We start from the raw sequence: 20,325 nt of genomic DNA on the forward strand, positions 1-20,325 counted from the left end.
CACATTTAGATACCCCTTTTCGCTTTTTTAATCTTGAGATACCCTGTACTTTCCGTACAAACCCGATATACTTCAAACCGCAAGCATGGCCGAGCAACAGAACCCCGTTCAGGTCCCCGAGACTACCCCCGCCGTCACCGAACCCGTTGTCGAGCTCCCCTCCGAGTCGAAGCCCGCTGAGACCACCGAGGCCGCTCCCGTCACAACTGAGGCCCCCGCCACCACGGAGACGCCTGCCACTGCCACCGATGCCCCCGTTGAGACTCCCGCTGCTCCTGCTGAGGAGATTGCCGCTGTTGCCACTGAGGAGCCCAAAAAGGAGGAGGTCACGCCTGTCGAGGAGGGCACCCTTGAGCACAAGGGCCTCAACTTCCCCATGTGAGTGGATATGGTCCAGATAAATCGTTATGAAACGAATGGGTCTGTTAACACGTCTTCCCAGGAACTTCATCTACTCGAAGCAGTTCTTCTGGTTTGGCTCCGACGCGATCGAGGCTAAGAGCCTCTCGAACTATCGCCGCAATGAGAAGTCAGTTGAGGCCGGCCAGCACAACTCTGCCTGGGCTAGCCACACTGGCAAGGGCCTTCTCTTCTTCGGCGCTGACAAGGCCGTTCCCACTGGTGTGATCAACCTTGTAAGTGTCAGAATTACAAATTCGTCGAGAGAGTCAACTGACATGGCCCCTTCTAGTCTGATGCCAGCGAGCCTGTTGCCGAGGGCGCAGCCAAGTTCCACTTCAACGCCAACGGTCACAAGTACGGTTTCAAGGCCGCCAACACTGCCGAGCGCGACAACTGGGTTGCCCAGCTGAAGGTGAAGATCGCCGAGGCCAAGGAACTCGCCACGTCTGTTCCCGAGTCCGAGACCTACAAGGCCACCCGCGAGAGCTTCAAGCCTGCTGTCCCCGCCAAGAAGGAGGGCGACAAGCCTGTCGAGGCTCCCAAGGAGGAGGCCACTGCTCCTGCCGAGGCCGCTGCCCCTGCCGAGGTGACCTCCGCCACTGACGTGGCTCCGGCCGCCGTTGCCACTGAGACCGAGGCTCCCAAGGAGCCTGCCAAGGAAGAGCCCAAGCGCCGCTCTGCCAGCCGCAAGCGCACCAGCATCTTCGGTAGCTTTCTGGGAAAGAAGGAGGAGAAGAAGGAGGAGAAGCCTGTTGAGGCCGAGACTCCTGCTGCTGAGGCCCCCGCTACCGAGGTCGCTGCCCCTGAGGCTACCTCTGAGGCTGTTGCCGAGCCCGCCGCCGAGGCTCCCGCTGAGAACACCGAGGCTCCTGAGCCCAAGGAGCCTGTTAAGCCCGCTCACATCAAGCGCCACAGCCTTTTCGGTGGTCTGCTCGGAAAAAAGGAGAAGAAGGTTGCTGAGCCTGAGGTTGCTGCTGCTCCTGCCAAGGACGCTGAGCCTGCCCCTGCTGCCGAGTCTGCTCCCGTGATCCCTCCTGTCGAGACCACCACTCCCCTCAGTGTCGACGCCAGCACCCCCGCCACCGTCCCCACCGAGACCACCGAGGTTGCTTCTGCCACTAACGCCGAGGCCAAGAAGGATGCTGTCAAGGCCGAGAAGCGCAAGTCTTCTCTCCCATTCGCCTTTGGCAAGAAGGACAAGTCCCCTGTCACTTCGGATGAGGAGGGCGACAAGGCTGAGAAGACCAGCGCTTTCTCCAAGCTGCGTGCTACGATTAAGGTACGTTGATTTGCAACAATTACAGTGTCTTGACATAGCATCTGGCTGACCAATTTTGTAGGGTCGTGTCAAGTCCCCTGCCCTCGAGAAGGCCGCTGAGAAGGCTGAGAAGACCGAGGAGACCACCGAGTCCAAGGCTGAGGAACCTGCCGTTGAGAAGCCCGCTGAGGAGAAGCCCACTGAGACTGCCGAGGAGGAGGTCAACAAGCCCGAGTCGGCTGCTGCCACTGCTCCTGTCGTCACTGCTGCCGCCTAAAGGGCGAAAGTCGGGACTTCGCTCCAGAAGCTACCGTCCTCTCTGCATGACGACGGCTCCCAAGACGGGTCCCCTTTCGTCTGGTTCTCGCATCTCTTTAGCTCAATCCCTCAACGCCATGTTTCTGGTCGGGAATCCACATGTGCATTTCCACGATACCCCGTCAAGATTGGTTCTCTGATACCCTTTTCCTTTGAATACGCTCTTTCTCACCTTCGCGCTCGCCACGGGATCGGATGGGGAACATGATTCCAGGCATAGTGTTGGCTTCTGGCTTGTCCACTCCTGGTGTCTTGTTCTTCATCTTTCGACTCCACACACACCAGGTCTGGCTTTCTGATTTTTGTGCACTCTCGAGTCTTCGTTTTGTGCTTTGATACCCAGTATACCCGATCGTCTGCACTTTGACGAAAAAAACGACATAAGGAATCATGCCATAAAATTTAAACCCCAAAAAAAACATGACAAAAAAATTGGGAGGTCCCGGTGGAGAACAGTTTATTGCTCTTCATCCCACATGAGTTTGATTGGCCGGCCGCAGGACGGTTTCTGACGATGGGTTTTTCCTGAGCGTCGATGTGAAAGACAGGTCGGGACTCTATTTGTCAAAGCCTCTGGGCGAGGTTTATGGACCTGGGGGACGAGAATGGATTTGATCTGCTTGCTGGCTGCCTGTGCTCGCCACTAGGGCTGGGCGTCGGGTCCAAGCGTTCTACTTAATAATAACTAATAGAAAACTCTTGCGTGTTGTTGGCATATAAATTCGATGCTTTCCCTTACGTCTGTGTGGTCAGTATGGGAACTTATTAGAGTCTTATTTTCTTTTTTGTTCTGTCAGGTGCCCACAGCACGTTACCGAGGTATAACAAACCATATTATGTTAGACGTGTAGGGTACCTTGTTCCTATATATCCACACTTATTTCCCCTTCTTTTTCCTAATAGTTAGACGTCCCCGTGAAGCACCACTAACTTCACTTAGATAAATACACACATAATTCCGCGTAACTTTATTTGTGTTCTGACAGTTTTCCAGCGCTTTATTTTTGTTTGCTCAGTTATTCGTTGGCTTGGTTAGTGGAGTTGGAGTATCTTCTCTTTGCACCACAGGAGCCGTACAGGTGTATTTAGTATACTATGTGACCATTAGGTGTAACAATCCGAATTGGTGTAGTGGTTAACATTTGTCGCTCTCACTCGGTTGTACCGACAGGCCCGGGGTTCGATTCCCCGATTCGGAAAGTTTCTTTTTGCATTTTCTCCGAATGTCTTTTCTGTTTCTTGCTTGCTTTGTGCTGTTTGTTTTGGCTCTTGTTCCCATAACATAACGACAAAATAGGTAAGTACTTGCCGTGGCACTCGACCCAAAGCCATGGTTTATCCATGGTCGTTTTCTTTTCTTTTCTTTTTTTTTCTTGTGTACTTGTTTTGCCCGTATCACACTGCTGCCGATACTACTGACGTCCGTTGGACTTGGACGTACGGACAGATTTCAAAGTCGCGAAGGTTGACGGTAAATTCAGGATATCTTAAGTATATGACCTATCGTGGTACAAACACAAAGGCCTCCCTTTTCGATGCTTCTTAATACAGACAAGGCATTTCCACTTCCACTTCAATTTGTTCCCATGCAGTTGGTTGGGATCGTTGCCTCGCCCCCTAATCAGAAATATGTGCTCATTTGGGTAGTTACGTAAATCCCGCCTTTGAACTTTTCTACCTCCGCTCCCTTCACTTCTGTAGCGGCTGCGACATGCCGCCGTACGTAATGGTCTTGATAACCTGGTACTCCTCCACGCCGTACATGGAGCCCTCGCGGCCGAAACCGCTCTCCTTAACGCCACCAAAGGGAGAGGCCGGGTCTGAGATGAGCCCCGTGTTGACGCCGACCATGCCGACCTCGAGGGCCTCGGCCACGCGCTGGACGCGGTGCACGTCGCGGGAGAAGAAGTAGCCGGCGAGTCCGACGTCGGCCTGGTTGGCGAGGGCGACGACCTCGGCCTCGGAGTCGAAGGGGAAGAGGCCGGCTACGGGGCCGAAGGTCTCCTCGGCGGCGAGGGCCATGGAGGCGGTCATGCCGGAGAGGACGGTGGGCTCGAAGAAGTGGGCGCCGGCGGAGGGGAGGCGGTTGCCGCCGTGGACGAGGGTGGCGCCCTGGTCGAGGGCGTCGCGGACGTGGGCCTCGACCTTGTCGACGGCGCGGGCGTGGATCAGGGGCCCGTGGGTGGCGTCCTTGTCGAAGCCGTTGCCGACGCGGAAGCCGCGGACGGCGTCGGCGAACTTGGCGGCGAAGGCGTCGATGACGGAGCGGTGGACGTAGATGCGGTTGGCGCAGACGCAGGTCTGGCCCGAGGAGCGGAACTTGGAGGCGACGGCGCCGGCGACGGCGGCGTCGAGGTCGGCGTCCTCGAAGACGATGAAGGGGGCGTTGCCGCCCAGCTCGAGGGAGAGCTTCTTCAGAGTGGAGGCCGACTGGTTCATGAGGAGCTTTCCGACGTTGGTGGAGCCGGTGAAGGAGACCTTGCGGACGGTGGGGGACTTGGTCAGGGCTTCGCCGACTTGCGGGGTCTTCTCGTGCGAAGTGGTGAGGACGTTGAAGACGCCGGGGGGGATGCCGGCACGTTGGGAGAGTTCGGCGAGGGCGAGGGCGGTGAAGGGGGTTTCGGAGGGGGCTTTGACGACGACGGTGCAGCCTGTGGCGAGGGCGGGGCCGACTTTGCGGGTGATCATGGCGGCGGGGAAGTTCCAGCTGACGGAGAGTGTGAGTAGAGTGCAGTGCACGTGGGTTTGAGGGAGCGGTTGAAGGGAGTTAGCTCCAAGGGAAAACGGACGTACGGAGTGATGATGCCGCAGACGCCAACAGGCTCCTTCAAGGTGACGATACGGTTGCCCGGGACGGAGGCGGGAATGGTGTTCCCGTAGAGGCGCGGGGCCTCCTCGCTAAACCACTCGAAGAAGTTGGCGGCGTACGTGGCCTCGCCGCGAGCATCGGCCAGGGGTTTTCCATTCTCCCATGTGATGAGGGTGGCGATGTCCTCGGCGTTGAGCATCATGAGGTCGTACCATTTGCGCAGCAGCTTGGACCGCTCCCGGCCGGTCTTGGTGCGAAACTCGGCGAAGGCGGCGGCGGCGGCGGAGATGGCCTTCTCTGTGTCTTGCCGGTCGAAGTCGGGACAGGCGCCGATTATGTCGCCGGTAGCCGGGTCTGAAAGAAGAAGAAGGGGTGGAAGAGTAAGCAAAAGTAAAAAGAGGTGAGCTGACATGACACATGGTCCCATGAAGAGGTTTATGAGGGGGTTGGTTGTTCATTGTGGGAGCTCACCATGGACCTCGAAGGTGTTCCCCAACTGGGCCTTGACCCATTGGCCATTGATGTAGCAGACATTCTGCTTGAGGAGGGTAGGGTCTTTGAGCTGCGGAGGGATTGTCCCATGTTAGTCGAGAGGGAGGACAAAAACAAGAAATCGGAATAGAGATGACAAGGTAAGCAGTTAGGTAGGTTAAAGGCTCACCTTTGGGGCCATGGTCGAGGCAGCTCTTAGAGTGAAGGGGACGAATTGTGGTCTGAAGGGCGGTCTGGTGATGAGTCTACTGGAGAGTTTGAATAAGCTCGATGAGGAGCTTGCGGGTCGAAGGGGTAAAGTGACCATCGTGAGGTTGGGATGCTCCACGAATAGAAGACAAAAGATGGAGTAGGAGGGATTGAAAGTAGAGTATGAATAATAAAATAATAAAATAACAATGATATGAGGGGGCGGTTCGGCAGCGCAGTTCGTGGGGGCGTCAATGGGAGCGCGAAGTTGGGGAAGGAATTGATTGACTTGGAGAGACGTTTGAGTAAATCAGCTATCTTTGTCGAGTAGACCTGCTCCTCGAGAAGGTGGGGGAAAGGATTGTATTAACAGTAGGTATTAGGTATTTTGAACAAGGTGCCGAGGTACAGTGATGGAAGATGGGGAGGCGGTGGATGTGGATGTCAAGGTCGTCGAGTCGAGTTGTGAGAGCTTCAAATGCGAATAAAATGGTACGTGTACATGGGAATTCAGGTGTACTGTGTACCGAGCTAATAAGGTACGGTAGCCCAGGGTCTACTGTACGAACGTTGTAGGGCCCAGGTACCTTCTACTGTAGGTGATCAGGTCCGACGTTGCCTCGGCACACATAACTCATACTACACGTGTAGAGCTGGTGATGACGTGCGGAGAGTGGGGTTTAGTCCAGTCTTTCCGCTCTTTCCGTTGTCGGATCACCAGATTTGTCATGGGTCTTGTCTGTCTGGTCGGTCGCTCTTCCCCTTCTGGTCGTCCGGGGATCGTCTGGTCTCCCCATCCCCCGCATTGCTCCACATAACTAAAGACTCACCGAACACGGGAGCTTGACTTATTTGTACCCCGAACCTGACCGGTACGAGGTCTGGTCCTACGGAGCACGACAGTTTAGTGCAGACTAGAGTGTCCGGTCTTGGTCTTGGGTACAGGCTACAGGCTACAGCATACACTAAACTACCCATAAGGTACGGGGAAGGTACGGGGTGGGGTAGGGACGTTTTGTCATTCTTCGGTCGTTTCAACGTTTCCTTTAGTCTTCGCCTTCGCCTTCGCCTTGGGCCGTTATATCCCCTCCGACCCCCAATTCCCTTCAGCTCCGGCCAAGTGAAGTGCGCTGCAGAGGATGAGACAATGTCCCCTTACCACCGCGACCTTCTCGATCCCATCCCCGCCCTAGTCCTCCGTGTCCGTGAGAACCTCAACTTGATATCCTCATACGTCCCTGATAGACTCGTCGCTGTCTTATACGCTTATTTACCTACCCGGACGACCCTCGAAACGACCCGCAACCTTCTCCTCGCCGCTGCTTCTCTGGCGCCCTCCCCAGAGGGCCCGTACTTAGCTCCGGGTCCTGGTTCCGCCCATGCCGTTTTGGATGCCTTTATGAGCTATTCCATCGAGTTTGTCTTCTGGCCCGACTTTGCTGGTACGTGTTGTGTTGTCTTTATGCCTTCTCAACTTACGCCACCCAGCGGGATGACCCAAGTAAGCTGACGCTGTACCCCCGTCAGGAAATTGCAGCCATCCCAATACATTCTCGGACAACTTGTTACAGAACCTGGGGAATCTCCAGGGGGTAAGGCCATATGTCCGTGTAGGCGGAAACACACAAGACTACGCCCTCTACAACGAATCTCTCTTTACCGCTGTTCATGGGATATACGATTATAACAGGTCCAGAGACTACCCCACCACCGTTCAAATTGGTCCCTCCTTTTTTGAATCGTACAGTACCTTCAACGACACCAAGTTCACCCACGGTTTCAATCTAGCACTCGGCGCCATCCGGCCGGAAGGATGGCAAACCCTCATCGACACCGTACCCCTGGCCTGCCGGGCCATCGGCCAGGACAACCTCGACCGTTGGGAGTACGGCAACGAGCCCGACCTCTACTCCGTCTCCGCACAAGGCCCCGTCCGCCCTCTGACCTGGAATGCCGAGACATACGTCGCCCAATGGTTGAACGGGACGCGTCGCATCCGCGAGGCCCTCGAAGCAGCCTGCCCGGCCATGCTCGACGACAATCTCTACAGCTACGCCGCGCCTTCCAACGGTGGCGTGTACAACCCGCTCCAGGCCGAGGATCAGTGGGCCGCGGGCCTCAACTCGGACGGAAATGTCGGCACCTTCTCTACCCATAACTATATCAGCGGCGCCGAGACTCCCGGCGTCACGCTTCAGGAGACCCTCATGAACCATCACACGACGACCCACTCGGTTGACGCCCATGTCCGCACTTACCGTGATATCGTTCGTCGGTTCGGTGATGTGCCGCCTCATATCCTTGGTGAGCACAACTCGCTTTACCACCAGGGCAAACCTGGGCTGTCCAACTCGTTCGGCGCGGCTTTGTGGGGGGTTGATTTCAACCTGTATGCTGCTTCCGTCGGTATTAAGCGAGTTCATATGCACATGGGCACCGATTACCGCGTACGTTGCCTCTCTCTCTCTTTATTTTTTTATTTTTTCTCCCCTCCCTTTCTTTTCTCCCCTCCCTTTCTTCCCCCCCTACTAAGAAACGTCGGTAGTACACAAGCTGGCAGCCCATCAACACCGAAACCACCGTTGCCGGCACCAAACCCCCCTACTACGGAAACATAGCCGTGGCAGCCATGCTATCTCCCATCCATCCATCCTTAGCAGCATCCGATCTCCCATCCTCCCTCCTCCCGTCCCGCCGCCCCAAGGTCTCAATGGCCCACATCCCCCTCCCCACCCGCCGCGCCGCCGCCTACGCCGCATACCTAGACGACGCCTTCGCGCGCCTCATGGTCATCAACCTGCAAGCCTACAACTCGACCGTCAACGGCACCGGCACCGTGCCGGATCCCGACGCCCCCGAGCGGCCCGTCTTCCGGTACACCTTCGAGGTGCCCCTGCAGCGGGGGGAGGCACGTGTGCAGCGCCTGTACGCGAACGGGAGCGACGCCGTCTCGGGCATCGCGTGGGATGGGTGGAGTTATAACTTGGAACTCGACGAGGGGAGGCCTGTAAGGTTGAGGAACGTCACTGTGGGAGAGAAGCTTCCTGTGAGGGATGGGGTGGTGGAGGTGGATGTCCAGGCGAGTCAGGCTGTCTTGTTGAGTTTTGTGGGGGAGACGTGAGCGACGGGATGGATTAGAAGTGTCTTTCTTGCATGCTTAAAAGGAGAACGGGCGAGTAATTCATTGTACGATTTGATATTTCTTGTAAGGGACGGACTGCGAGGATACCACGTTTGAAATACAGGACATTAATATATAGGGCCATGATATGTATAGTTGCTAACGAACCGCGTTTATAGAGATAAGACGCGCTAAGGAAGCTATGCTATAGTAGTAGGAGGGGAAGAATAAGGACAAGGAGAACGAGGACGACGAGGACGAGGAGGAGAAATCAGGTGCTCCGGGAGTTATAACAAGGCCCCATATATTGATGTCCTGTCATTCGAACGAGCTGTGCTCGCAGCCCGGCCCTTCTGTAATCTCATGTCTGCACAGGCGGCGATGAGAAGATGGTATCGCATTCCATAGATAGCTTGGGACGAGAACTGAGGTACGAGATAGTAGGCGAGGTTTCGTGTACTTGGAAGTTTCCTTCTAAGGAGTAGTGCTGCCGTAGAATACCAATGGATGCAAAGGACAGGCTGCCAGTCGGCCTCATCATTCCCTTCAAGCCCCCCATATCGCCTTGCTGCTCACACTACGTGGCTATAACCCACCGAGACATAGAGAGAGACGTTTGATACAGTATGTCTCGTTGATTTCCTATTGTTGACTAAAACCGAACTCCCCCACGAGACTGACAGAATCATAGTATAAGAAAGAAACGAAAAATAATAACCGTCACTAGAACCGGCCCGCGATTCCCTTCACCGACCTTTACCCATAGTGCTGCCGCAGCGGCAGCTTCCGATCCAACTGAAGGAAGGCCGTCGTCCGCGGCGTGAAAGGCGGTGCCGGGAACCCAGGACTCCGGGGCGGGAAGCCCGGCGACGCAGGGCCCCTAGCACCACCAGGCCCCGCACCACCGGACGCAAAGTTGCTCATCTCCCACCTCTCCTGACCATGCTTGGCGTCGGAGGGGCTGGCATCCGAGTTGGAAGTATCATCGTCGTCGTCGTCCTCACTGCCTTCGCCACCCTTGCGGCTGCGGCTGCGGCGCTGGCCGGGCGGCAGACGGTCGTTTTCGGTGGGCCACATGCCGCGGATGGCGTGGCCAAGGTTGACGACGAGGACGAAGAGCATGAGGACCGAGACGGCGAAGCTGGCGCGGGCGAGGTGGCAGGAGCGGACGGCGTGGTAGCGCCCGCCGGCGGCGTCGCAGGAGCGGTAGATGTACCAGGCCACGGGGGAGGGGTAGAGCGGGTCGGCGTAGTCGCGGCCTATCTGGCCGTAGACGGAGACGGTCCAGATGGCGACGAGGCCGAGGTGGAGCAGGAGGGCGAAGAGAGGGAAGAGGACGTGCATGATGAAGCCGACCATCTTGAGGAGGAGGGCGAAGAGGGAGACGATGGTGATGATGACGTTGAAGTCGGTGATGCTGGAGGGTGTTAGTCTAGTCTTTTCTTTTTTTCTTTCTCCTTTTTTCTCTCTCTCTCTCTTGTTCTCTTCTTATTTTTCCAAGAGGCGAACAACTTACAATTGCGACCAGACCATGGGAATCTCCGGGAGTGGTCGGTAATTCGCATAGGCATAGAGAATCATGCGAGGGTCGGAGTTCCAGCCGTGGTCATAGCCGACCTGCCACAGTGTGGTGCGCCAGGTATTGGGCTGGGCGATGCCGTGGAGGATAAGGAGGGGGATGAGGCAGAGGAGCTCGGCCAGCATGAGAAGCCACATCCAACGCTTGCGCGTGGGCCATGGCCTTTTGAGGATAACGTAGTTCATTTTGAGTTGTCGTTATTCGGGAGCGACGAGAAAACACCGAGTATTGATGCTTGGGCGGGAAAGCGGGATTTGTCGAGTTTTATGGCGAAGGTGGGCGGATGAGAAGGAGACGACTTTGTCTGCTTCGCCGTGTAACCTGCAGCCGACGGTTGTTCTATAATCCTCTCCCTTTCTCCCTTATTCGTTGTAGTCCGCCGAGCTGCTTATCGAGTCTGTTCTTTGTATGACCGTTTTTTGTATGACAGATGACGCGGTCCAGAAAAAGGGCTTTGACCTCGACACTGTGTCCGCGAGAGTCTCAAGAAGTGCTCATTTGAAAACGAGAGTAAAAAGTCGACTAGTTGGTCCTGGTCGATGTATTTTCTCCGTTGTCGGTTCGTTCGTGCTGTTTTTTAGTTGTTGATATCGCCCATCAACAGAGCACCCATCACCTCAAATAAAACAGAAAAAAGGGAACGTCGAGACAGAGAGAGAGAGTAAGAGGGAGTGAATCGGCATGGCCTGGAAGGGCGGCCAAGCAAGTTTAAGGCGGTCCCATCCATTCTCACTGTCACTCTCAAGTCGCCTTCAGTCGCGCCGACTTGGGGGCCATGTTCACGCCGATTATCCCCGGACCAATGATCATACATTTCTGGTCATTTTCCCGCCTTCAAGCCGGATGGGAGTCAGCATTGGTGGAGGAAGCCATGGGAAATGGGGGGTTGGAGTCGGCCTGGGGTTGGTCGGGTTGGTGGTGAAGGGGGAGCTGCAGGTGCCGTGCCGTGAATCCATGCTGTGATGTGCTGTGATGTGCTGCGGTGTGCGTGCCGAGAGACTCTCATATCTGTGGTGAGGGGAGGTCAGGTAGGGATAAGAGAGAACGGGTCAGCCAATAAGAGTGCGGGTTGAGGCTACTGTAAGCGCCCGGGAGAGGGGTAATGGTCCCTGATGACCAATGAGAGGTGCTGTTTACCAGACGCCCATCGGGAGGAGAGGAGACGAAACCTCCCATTGGACGAGCAAAGGCCATCAGAGATACCCGAATGCTGAGAGGTCAATCTACGTACCTTACGGTTACAGAGAGGAGAGCCAATGATGACTAAGGTGTAGGAGGTCACAACTGAGAGGAATACAAGCCAGGAGGCGAAAGAAAAAAAAAAAAAAGAAAAAAAAAAGAGGACTGATATCGTCCTCCGGTTTCAGTGATAAAGTGGGACACTGAGCCATCTTGGACTCGGTCGATTGTGGCTGGGAATGTGGCTGGCTTTGCTGGAGTAACAGTCGAATCCTGGATCTTCTCGGTAATAAAGAGGTTGGAGCCGTAAAGCCTCTGATGCGTTATCTGTACTCTCTCTGTACCCGTGCGTTTTGATGCTATGTGATAGGTATCATAGCTCCCGCTTGATGGCTCTTTGATCCTTTCTCACTCGCCATGTGTCGAGACTCGACTCCTCAGTGGAGGAGGAAACCACAGCGATAGGAATGGAATTATCACCACACTATGCTGTGAAGCTGGGAGACACTTGAACAGTGACGTTGAATCAAAAGCAAAGGCAATAAAAGAAATGGAGAAAACGCGAAAAAAAAAAAAAAAAGAAGAGAGGGAAGGGGGAAATGAAATATAGAAGGAAAGGAAAAGAAAAAGAAATCCAAGGAAAATCAACAACACTCACTACGAAGTAAAAGAGGAAAACGGCCCGTCCCGACTGCCCCGGAAAGCCGGATGACTTCGGTGACTCTCGGTAAGATCGAGAGTGGAATGCAGACAAAGGTGAGAAGATGGACCCGAAATGTGTGTACGTCGTAGATGGTTCGTGCAACGATGGGTTCAAGTTCTATCCGTCTATCCGTAGCTGACGGTTTCCGCATAAAATACTCCGTAACAGGAGTACTCTCTCTGTACACGTACACGTGTAAGGTAAAAATCAAAGGGGCAAGGGCGGATCGTCGATGACAAGCGGAGGGGGGGTCATATGTTGGTCTTGATCCATGCAGGTGCGAGTTTTGGCTGCTTCTGGGCTTTTCTAGCCTTTTCGTGAACCGTGTTTCTTATACTTATTTGCACACTGTGCTCACGGAGCCCTTGATCCGGCTTGGTTTAGCGTCGTCAAGGTCCAAATGTAAGGTATCAGCTTGTAAAGTATGACTTCGTACATAAGGTACTTTTCCGTATACAACGTATACTCTGTACTTCCGAATGATAATCCATCGACATTTTTATTCCCCTTTGCGCCCATAGAGACGGAATGCGGTACCTGGAGCAAACGAACCCAATGGTTTCCTCGTTGATACTCGTCTCTTGTCCTTTTCCCTATACCGAGGAATGGCCAAGAGCTGATGTCAGAGCTTTCGGAGTTTATTCCGTACTGTCAACAAATCACAGTGCTCGAGGAGCGCAGGGAGCTGATTCCGGGCAACTCTTAGGGTTCAGGGACCGCGTCTACGGAGTAGCTAACAGCCGTTAAAGGCAGCACAGAAGCTAGGGTCCAGCTACAGTTATCTCGTTGTAGGTAGGCATCCGGCCTCATAGTCCGTGCGGTATGGCCTAGACCGATGGATCAGCGCAAGTACGAAGTAGGTAGGTAAGGTCCTTAGGTAAGGTAGGTAGTGCGCTTGCCTGGCCCTGGACTTGGGCCTGGACCTGGACCCAGACCTGGACCCGGACGACTCAACAGCGAGTACATACTCCTCAACAGCTTAACCGATCGTGCGTACGGATAATTACCCAGTACATACAAAGTACTTATATTCGCGCAGTTCGTACTTCAGAGACGGAGTACCTATTCGTAGCTGCAAAGTACCAACAAGTACCAACTACCTTACGGAGAATACCTACCTTACAGACATCCATGCCATTCGAGTCGGTCTCTCCTGCCTCCTGTCATCTTCCTCGTTCTTTTCTCGCACTCCTTTCCTTCTTCTGACGCCCGGAATCCTCATCCAATTTTAATCCCTTCTCCTCTCCTCTCTTCTCTTCTCTTCAGCTTTGTTCCACACTACTTCTTACACATTGAAGACATATTTTCCACAACCGTACAACGTTACCGCGATCTCCGACTATCATGTCCTTCTGCTTTCCCGTTGACCAACACAGACGGTGTCGCTAACCTTGGCCTTGCTTGGTCTATCCACTTGGCACTTTGACGAACAGGTAAGGTACCTAAGGTACCTTACGTTATACGGGTTTACGAACACAGGACGGTACGTACTTCGTTTCGTACCTTACTAAGTTACCCCTCGCCCACCATTGATTCACTCTGCCCCCTACTCGGCCACAGGAGGAAAAAGTCGATCGAACACTATAATTCTCGATCATAATCATGATCCCCCTAGGAGCTCTGCCTTCTTTGGCCTCTTGAAACCACACACACCCCTTTCCCTCTCTCTGCCCCTCGCTCAGCACTTCACTTTCCTGAGCTTCCCCAAATCCGCCCCTCCGTAGGCCCATTTATCATTTCTCTCTCCCCCTTCTCCCTTCTCCACTTCCCATCTCCCCAGCCTGCGTGCACGTGCGTGTATGAGCATACACACGTACATACGGCACCTAGGCTTGGGCTGTGATCTAGACCCAGAGCCGCCCACTCTGGACACTGTGTACCAGAACCTGGAGCTAATAATTGAGCTTAAGGTACATTTTATGTCCGATTCAAGAGAGGGCGAACCCGAGAACTGAACGAAAACAAATCGAGATCGAGAAAACGCACGTCTCCTTCACTACTTTCCCTGTCAACCGAGCACACCGCTTTTCTCCATCATACACGGTCACTGTCCAGTTTTGCTGTCCAGGGACCATTGTCAATACCTACAGTAGGTAATCGCGGCATATCGCGCCTCAAAAGGCCCAAGCCCGTGTGCCTCTTGTCCGCACACTTTCCTCCGGTCTTCGCCTCGTGGCCCTGTCCTCGTCCCCCTTCATATCAAACGCTTTGGCAGTGAGGGTCTAGACAACCTGCACCTGTACTCTCCCGCGTCGTTCACCCCATGTGCACCATTGCCCTTACCCTCAGGGCCATCAACCAGAGTAAGCCTACAAGCCTACTCACTCGGTAGCGTATGGTGCCTACTATCGGTACGTATGTTCATATTTGCCAGAGAAAAAACCCCCAGAAAAAAAAAACATCAAGAGGGAGAAGAGAAAGGGGAGTAGAACAGAGGAAACAACGAGTCTTAAAAAAAAAAAGACTAAAAAAAAGACCAAGTGAAGAAGAGGTGGGATTTGGGAACACGAGTCAATATGGAGTTGGGGGGCCCTTTTCCATTTTTTCCCCTTTTTATTTCCGTGTTCCCTTGCTCACTCTTCTCGACTCCGGATTAATATGCTAATCGGTCCCAAAGCCTAGCCTGGTTTTAACTCGTCTGGCGGCTAGACAGGCTCGCCCTCAACCTTGCCTTGTACGCATTCATGCCCGTAGGCGACGATCACCGCCATTCTCTATCGCCTGACCAAATCGTTGCTCTCGCAACTGCCTCGTCCATCGCTACAGCTACCACAGCCACCAGAGCTATCACCGCCACTACCACTACTACTACCACTACTACCACTACTACTACTACTACTACTACTACTAGTGCTACCAAGGTTACGACCACCACAGCTCCTACGGCTGCTGCATGCTCGACTGCCCCGTGTGGAATCACCGTCTTCGAAAAGGCCTCCTTTCCATCGCCTTCCGAAGCTTTTACCGCCTCCCGACCCCCCGGTCGTCAGGGTCCCAAGTCCTTTCGCCTTCACCCTACTGTCCTCGGCACCTCTCCCCATTCTCTCCACGCTCCTCGTGCCACATCTTTGCTCAGTCGATCACACTCATTGAAAGGCAAAGAACGGGTAGCCTCCACTAGTCGTTATGGTCTCTCACGATCCTCAGTACCTCCCCACCATTCTTCGGCATTGACCTCGTCGTCCGTAATCGACAACAACAACAACAACAACAACAACAACAACAACAACAACAACAGCAACACCCAGTGTACCTCGAGCCCAATCACTATACCGACCTCCTCACCTACAGCCACTACGTTTGGCTCTTCCGCCTCCTCGCCTCTTTCCTCGTCTTCCTCCGTCTTCTCCTCCCCTCTCTCCCCCTCCCCGCTCTCGCCCCCCTTGTCCCCCTACTCTTCTCGCTGGAGAAGATCTTTACTGCCGATCAATACATCCGGACAGGGGAAGCGACGTTCTAATCAAGAGACACATACGACCGACACCGGTGTATCACCTTCGCCATCAAAGAAACCACGAACAAAGAAACCACGAACTATCGGCAGTTTGATCTCGTTTAGAGATATCGACCGGAGTGGCTTGTCGGAACGACCATTAATGGAGGCCACCGCGCCTTCCCCGGCCGAAGACTCGACTTCGCCCCGTACATTCTCTAACACCGCGGATCCCATGTCGAGCCGTCGCCCTACCTCGATGACTTCGGACGATGCCGCCGGTCTGTTAGCTCGCCTGCAAGACGATACCGACGGCTTTCGTGTTGTCAAACTCCCCCGCGGCAATGTGGCCTCGGCGAGCCCGGCCCCGTCCGGCAGCGGCTCGACCGCAAGTGGCAGCTGGTCGTCTTTCGAGCCCGCCTTTGCCACTTCGGTCCGCACCTCTCAAATGCAGAACCAGCCCGTCGAACCACATACGTTCCAGGCCATTCAGGCCCACGAGTTCTTGGATCAGGACGAGCGCCCTTCCTTCGTCGTCGACCTGGCCAACCCGAACAACGCCAATAGTCGGTCCGCCATGTATATGAACCCGGCCCTCAGAGCCTCTGACGCCAAACTCTGCGTCATATTGTCTGCCGCCGGAGAACAAACTGCCAATAGTGACCCGGATTTTGCTGCATTCAGGGCCTGGTTCTCGAGGCCCGCCGCCCCCGCCAAGACGCCGTTACCATCCCATCAATACGACGGGAGACGGTGGTCCTGCTCCACGCTTCGCAATCGGTATCGCGTCGTCTACTACAGTACCGACTCGGCGCCTTCCTCCACTGCATCGGTTGGTCTCCCAATGCCGGAGGTCGACGTCGAAGTGCTGGAGCAACAGAGCCGTAGCACAACTCCTTCGCGCAGCCGTTCCGATCCCCTCGCCAACGGCGAAGTTGACGAGCTTGATGCCGTCGAGACGCCGCCGCACGACTCCATGGCGGTCAGCCCGCTCGAGGATACCATCATGATGGACAGCATCGGCAGACATCACTCGGACGAGTTCACCAACCAGGTTATCCAAGCCGCCTTGGTGAGGCCGTCCTTTGACTGGACCCGCATAGCCCTGACGCCGGATATCGACGAGCACATTCAGTTCGCGCGAAGCATCGACTGGGGCTCGACCACGCTGGGCCCCATCGAGAGTTGGGGCGCCGACCTGCGGGCCATGGCGAACCTGATCATGGGCAGCCCGCACCCAGCGGCCGTGTACTGGGGCGTGGAGAACGTGGCGATCTACAACCAGGCCTACATCGACCTGGCGGGCCAGAAGCACCCCGCCCTGATGGGCCAGCGCTATCAAGACGGGTGGGTCGAGATCTGGGAAGACATTGCCCCGACCATGCAGAGCGCCTGGGAATCGGGCCAATCCACCATGAAGAACGACCACCAGCTCTTCATCAACCGCCACGGCTTTCTCGAGGAGACCTTCTTCTCCTGGTCCATCGTACCGCTCGTGGGGAGCGACGGCCAGGTCGTGGGCGTGTACAACCCGGCCTTCGAAAACACGCGACGCAAGGTGAACGAGCGGCGCATGTTCACCCTCCGCGAAGTGGGCGAGAAAACGGCGACGGCCCGGGATGCCAGGAGTTTCTGGCCCCGTGTCAAGGACGGCCTAGAGTTCAACGATCTCGACGTGCCCTTTGCCCTCATCTATTCGGTGCGAGAGGACTACGACAGCGATTCCTGCTCGATGCATTCCGGCAGCGCCGCCCACCCGCCTCGGGTCCAGTTAGAGGGTTCCATCGGCGTGGACCCCGATCACCACGCCTCCGTTCACAGCCTCGATCTCCGCTCTTCCCAAGAAGGGTTTGCTCCCTACTTGCGACAGGCCATGGCGGCGCCTTCGTCCCCATTGGTCCTCTCCGCAGATGCGGGCACGCTGCCCCATGAATTACTGGAGGGCATGAGTTGGAGGGGCTTCGGGGACCCGCCCCGGACGGTGGTCGTGCTCCCCGTTTATCCCACGACGGCCAAGGAAGCGGTCGTCGGCTTCATCATCATGGGCACGAACCCTCGCCGGCCGTACGACGACGACTACAAGCTATTTACCGAACTGTTGTCACGGCAGCTGGCGACGTCGCTGGCTTCGGTCGTGCTGTTCGAGGACGAGATCAAGCGGAACCAGCGCGAGGCCAAGCTCGCGGCGCTGGACCGAGAAGAACTGCGGACCGAGCTCGTGTTGAGGACGCAGGAAGCGGTCGAGAGCGAGTACAAGTTCACGCGCATGGCGGCGTTCGCGCCGGTGGGCATGTTCATCGCGAACAGCACGGGCGGCATCAATTTCGCCAACGATACGTGGTGGCAGATCTCGCGCCACCCGCGCGGCGAGGATAGCGCGAACACGTGGATGGAAAGCGTTCGGGGCGAGGACCGGCCCGGGGTCGAGACGGTGTGGCAGAAGCTCCTCCGGGAGAAAGCGGCCATCACGCACGAGTTCCGGTTCAAGTGCAGCCGGCAGAACGGAGACCACACCATCGACACGTGGGTCCTTTTGAGCGCGTATCCGGAGAAGGACGAGGATGGCAACCTCAAGAGCATTTTTGGTTGCATCACCGACATCTCGTCGCAGAAGTGGGCCGAGGCGTTCCAGATGCAGCGGAGAGAGGAGGCGGTGGAGCTGAAGCGGCAGCAGGAGAACTTCATCGACATGACGAGCCACGAGATGCGCAACCCGCTGAGCGCCATCCTCCAGTGCGCCGACGAGATTGTCAACACCGTGTCGGAACACCGATCCGAGGTGGAAGACGGACTCCGGGACGTCCTCGACCGGTGCTTCGAGGCCGCCAACACGATCAACCTCTGCGCCAGCCATCAGCACCGCATCGTCGATGACATCCTCACGTTGTCCAAGCTCGATTCGCAGCTGCTGCGGGTCACGCCGGATGCCGCCCGTCCGATTTCCATTGCGCAGACGGTTCTCAAGATGTTCCGGGCCGAGGCGGAAGCGCACGACATCGAGCTCAACTTTGACGTCAGGGCGTCGTACACGGACTACGGGATCGACTGGGTCAAGCTCGACTCGTCCCGGCTGCAGCAGGTGCTCATCAACCTGATGACCAACGCCATCAAGTTCACGCAGGACCGCGAGACGCGCAAGATCTGTCTGACGCTGAGCGCATCTCGGGACCTCTCCGAAGTTGTCGACCACGAGCCCCAGTACTTCCCCAGCCGGAGGGAGGACTCGCAAGAGGTGATCAACGACAAGGACTGGGGCACGGGCGAGGAGATCAACCTGCACTTCTCGGTGCAGGACACGGGCACGGGGCTCCGCGAGGACGAGAAGAAGCTGCTGTTCCAGCGATTCTCGCAAGCGTCGCCGCGGACGCACGTCAAGTATGGCGGGTCGGGCCTCGGGCTGTTCATCTCGCGCATGTTGACGGAGCTGCAAGGCGGGCAAATCGGGGTCGTCTCGGAGAAGGGAATCGGCAGCACGTTTTCGTTTTACATCAAATGCCGTAGGACGGAGGCGCCGCCTGGGGAACCGGGCAGCAGCGGCAGCAGCCATACGCCTTTTAGTGCCGGTCGCACGCCGCGGTCCGGTACGGTTTCGGTCTCTTCGACGCCTCCGCCGGCTACGGGGACGGCGCGGCGGTCGCCTCCTCCTCCTCCTGCTCCTGCTCCTCCTTCTCCTCCGCCTCCGCCTCCGCCTCGGCGCAAGTGGGTCGAGCCGCCTCGCGGTAAGGGACACGACGTGCTGATTGTGGAGGACAACGTGGTGAACCAAAAGGTGCTGCAGAGGCAGCTTAAGAACTGCGGGAACAACACGCACGTGGCCAACCACGGAGGCGAGGCGCTGGAGGCGCTGAAGCGGTCTTGTTACTGGATCGGCAATGAAGAGGAGGGATATCACCTCAGCGTGATCCTGATGGATCTCGAGATGCCGGTGATGGACGGCATGACGTGCGCGAGACGGATCCGCGAGTTGCAGCAGGAGGGAACGCTCGTGAGGCACATTCCCATCATTGCTGTCACGGCCTATGCTCGGCCTGAGCGGGTCGCGAGTGCCAAGGCCGCCGGCATTGTAAGTTGGCCTCCAGGTCGTCCCCCCCCCTTTGTTTTTTCTTTTCTTTTTCTACTCCTTTCCTCCTCCCCTTCCCCCCTTGCGTAATACGAAGTAACTGACATTTGCATCGACAGGATGATGTGATCTCGAAACCCTTCCGAATTCCTGACCTGACGGCGAAAATCGACGAACTGACTGCGAAATACAAAGACTTGTCGGCAGAGGACAAGAATTTAAGGTTAAACTCATGATGATGGGGTTTTTTTTTGAGAAGGTCACCGTCCAGGCAGTTGGAGCTCTGCCTGGGATATCGAGTGAACCGTTGGATTCTGCATCTGATAATAGCATGGAGTTTACGGAGTTAAACTACCCAAATCAGTTTTCCCCATTTCCACATCGAGGCCTTGGAAGTGCAGAGATTATCCTCCATAGTCAGGGATAATGTTTAGGACTGGGTGATGACCGGCACGGCGTTAGTGGACTCAGGAGAAGGATGGTACAAAAAAAGAGAAAAGACAAGACATTGGGCGGGTGGGAATTTTATATAGGGGGTTTCTTTTTTTTTTTTTTGATCCTTTCCGTTTGGTTGAAAGGGGTCGGGTATAGTATGCTGGGATGATGGAATGCCTTGTAATGTCCCATTTATGGTGTTTTGTATATTTGGATGTTAGAATGCACGAGCTGGAAGGGAGTCGGACGGGAGGATGGGAGGACGGGAATAGTGATGCTGGGCAGATTCATATGGCCCGGAAGAAGAAACTTGATACCCGGAAGAGGTAGATAAATTCAATGCCCTG

At 55.7% G+C, this 20,325-nt stretch overlaps 6 protein-coding genes and 1 non-coding gene across 7 annotated transcripts; 4 read left to right on the forward strand and 3 right to left on the reverse strand.

Moving 5' to 3' along the window:
• Window positions 1-85: 85 nt before the first annotated feature.
• On the forward strand, window positions 86-1,937 carry SODALDRAFT_322910 (hypothetical protein; the record flags this gene model as incomplete). Its single annotated transcript, XM_028609769.1, has 4 exons — window positions 86-378; window positions 443-635; window positions 692-1,681; window positions 1,743-1,937. The coding sequence occupies 4 exons, from the start codon at window positions 86-88 to the stop codon at window positions 1,935-1,937; spliced, it is 1,671 nt and encodes a 556-aa protein (XP_028467331.1).
• A 1,158-nt stretch (window positions 1,938-3,095) lies between these two features.
• Window positions 3,096-3,177, forward strand: SODALDRAFT_t77. Its single transcript has one exon. It is a non-coding gene; the product is annotated as a tRNA-Glu (tRNA).
• A 490-nt stretch (window positions 3,178-3,667) lies between these two features.
• Window positions 3,668-5,460, reverse strand: SODALDRAFT_322911 (succinate semialdehyde dehydrogenase; the record flags this gene model as incomplete). The annotated part of the gene is made up of 4 exons (XM_028609770.1): window positions 3,668-4,685; window positions 4,772-5,141; window positions 5,259-5,349; window positions 5,449-5,460. The coding sequence occupies 4 exons, from the start codon at window positions 5,458-5,460 to the stop codon at window positions 3,668-3,670; spliced, it is 1,491 nt and encodes a 496-aa protein (XP_028467332.1).
• Window positions 5,461-6,615: 1,155 nt separating this feature from the next.
• On the forward strand, window positions 6,616-8,612 carry SODALDRAFT_292900 (beta-glucuronidase; the record flags this gene model as incomplete). Its single annotated transcript, XM_028608703.1, has 3 exons — window positions 6,616-6,910; window positions 6,996-7,915; window positions 8,014-8,612. The coding sequence occupies 3 exons, from the start codon at window positions 6,616-6,618 to the stop codon at window positions 8,587-8,589; spliced, it is 1,791 nt and encodes a 596-aa protein (XP_028467333.1). The 3' UTR covers window positions 8,590-8,612.
• A 634-nt stretch (window positions 8,613-9,246) lies between these two features.
• SODALDRAFT_131894 (hypothetical protein) lies at window positions 9,247-10,601 on the reverse strand. The gene is made up of 2 exons (XM_028606709.1): window positions 10,106-10,601; window positions 9,247-10,006 (listed from the first exon to the last, which is right to left on the reverse strand). Exons 1-2 carry the CDS (start codon window positions 10,351-10,353, stop codon window positions 9,346-9,348), a joined length of 909 nt encoding a protein of 302 aa, XP_028467334.1. The 5' UTR covers window positions 10,354-10,601; the 3' UTR covers window positions 9,247-9,345.
• A 308-nt stretch (window positions 10,602-10,909) lies between these two features.
• On the reverse strand, window positions 10,910-12,201 carry SODALDRAFT_357935 (hypothetical protein; the record flags this gene model as incomplete). The annotated part of the gene is made up of 7 exons (XM_028614052.1): window positions 10,910-10,933; window positions 10,981-11,176; window positions 11,248-11,337; window positions 11,411-11,431; window positions 11,552-11,601; window positions 11,760-11,831; window positions 12,100-12,201. The coding sequence occupies 7 exons, from the start codon at window positions 12,199-12,201 to the stop codon at window positions 10,910-10,912; spliced, it is 555 nt and encodes a 184-aa protein (XP_028467335.1).
• A 684-nt stretch (window positions 12,202-12,885) lies between these two features.
• On the forward strand, window positions 12,886-19,779 carry SODALDRAFT_357937 (hypothetical protein; the record flags this gene model as incomplete). The annotated part of the gene is made up of 14 exons (XM_028614053.1): window positions 12,886-12,899; window positions 12,984-13,039; window positions 13,194-13,224; window positions 13,317-13,365; window positions 13,427-13,483; window positions 13,733-13,770; window positions 13,831-13,841; window positions 13,984-14,104; window positions 14,179-14,315; window positions 14,700-14,802; window positions 14,928-15,107; window positions 15,198-15,503; window positions 15,595-19,546; window positions 19,663-19,779. The coding sequence occupies 14 exons, from the start codon at window positions 12,886-12,888 to the stop codon at window positions 19,777-19,779; spliced, it is 5,172 nt and encodes a 1,723-aa protein (XP_028467336.1).
• Window positions 19,780-20,325: the final 546 nt, after the last annotated feature.

Source organism: Sodiomyces alkalinus (genome assembly GCF_003711515.1).
Source record: "Sodiomyces alkalinus F11 unplaced genomic scaffold SODALscaffold_3, whole genome shotgun sequence".
Taxonomy (NCBI): domain Eukaryota; kingdom Fungi; phylum Ascomycota; class Sordariomycetes; order Glomerellales; family Plectosphaerellaceae; genus Sodiomyces; species Sodiomyces alkalinus.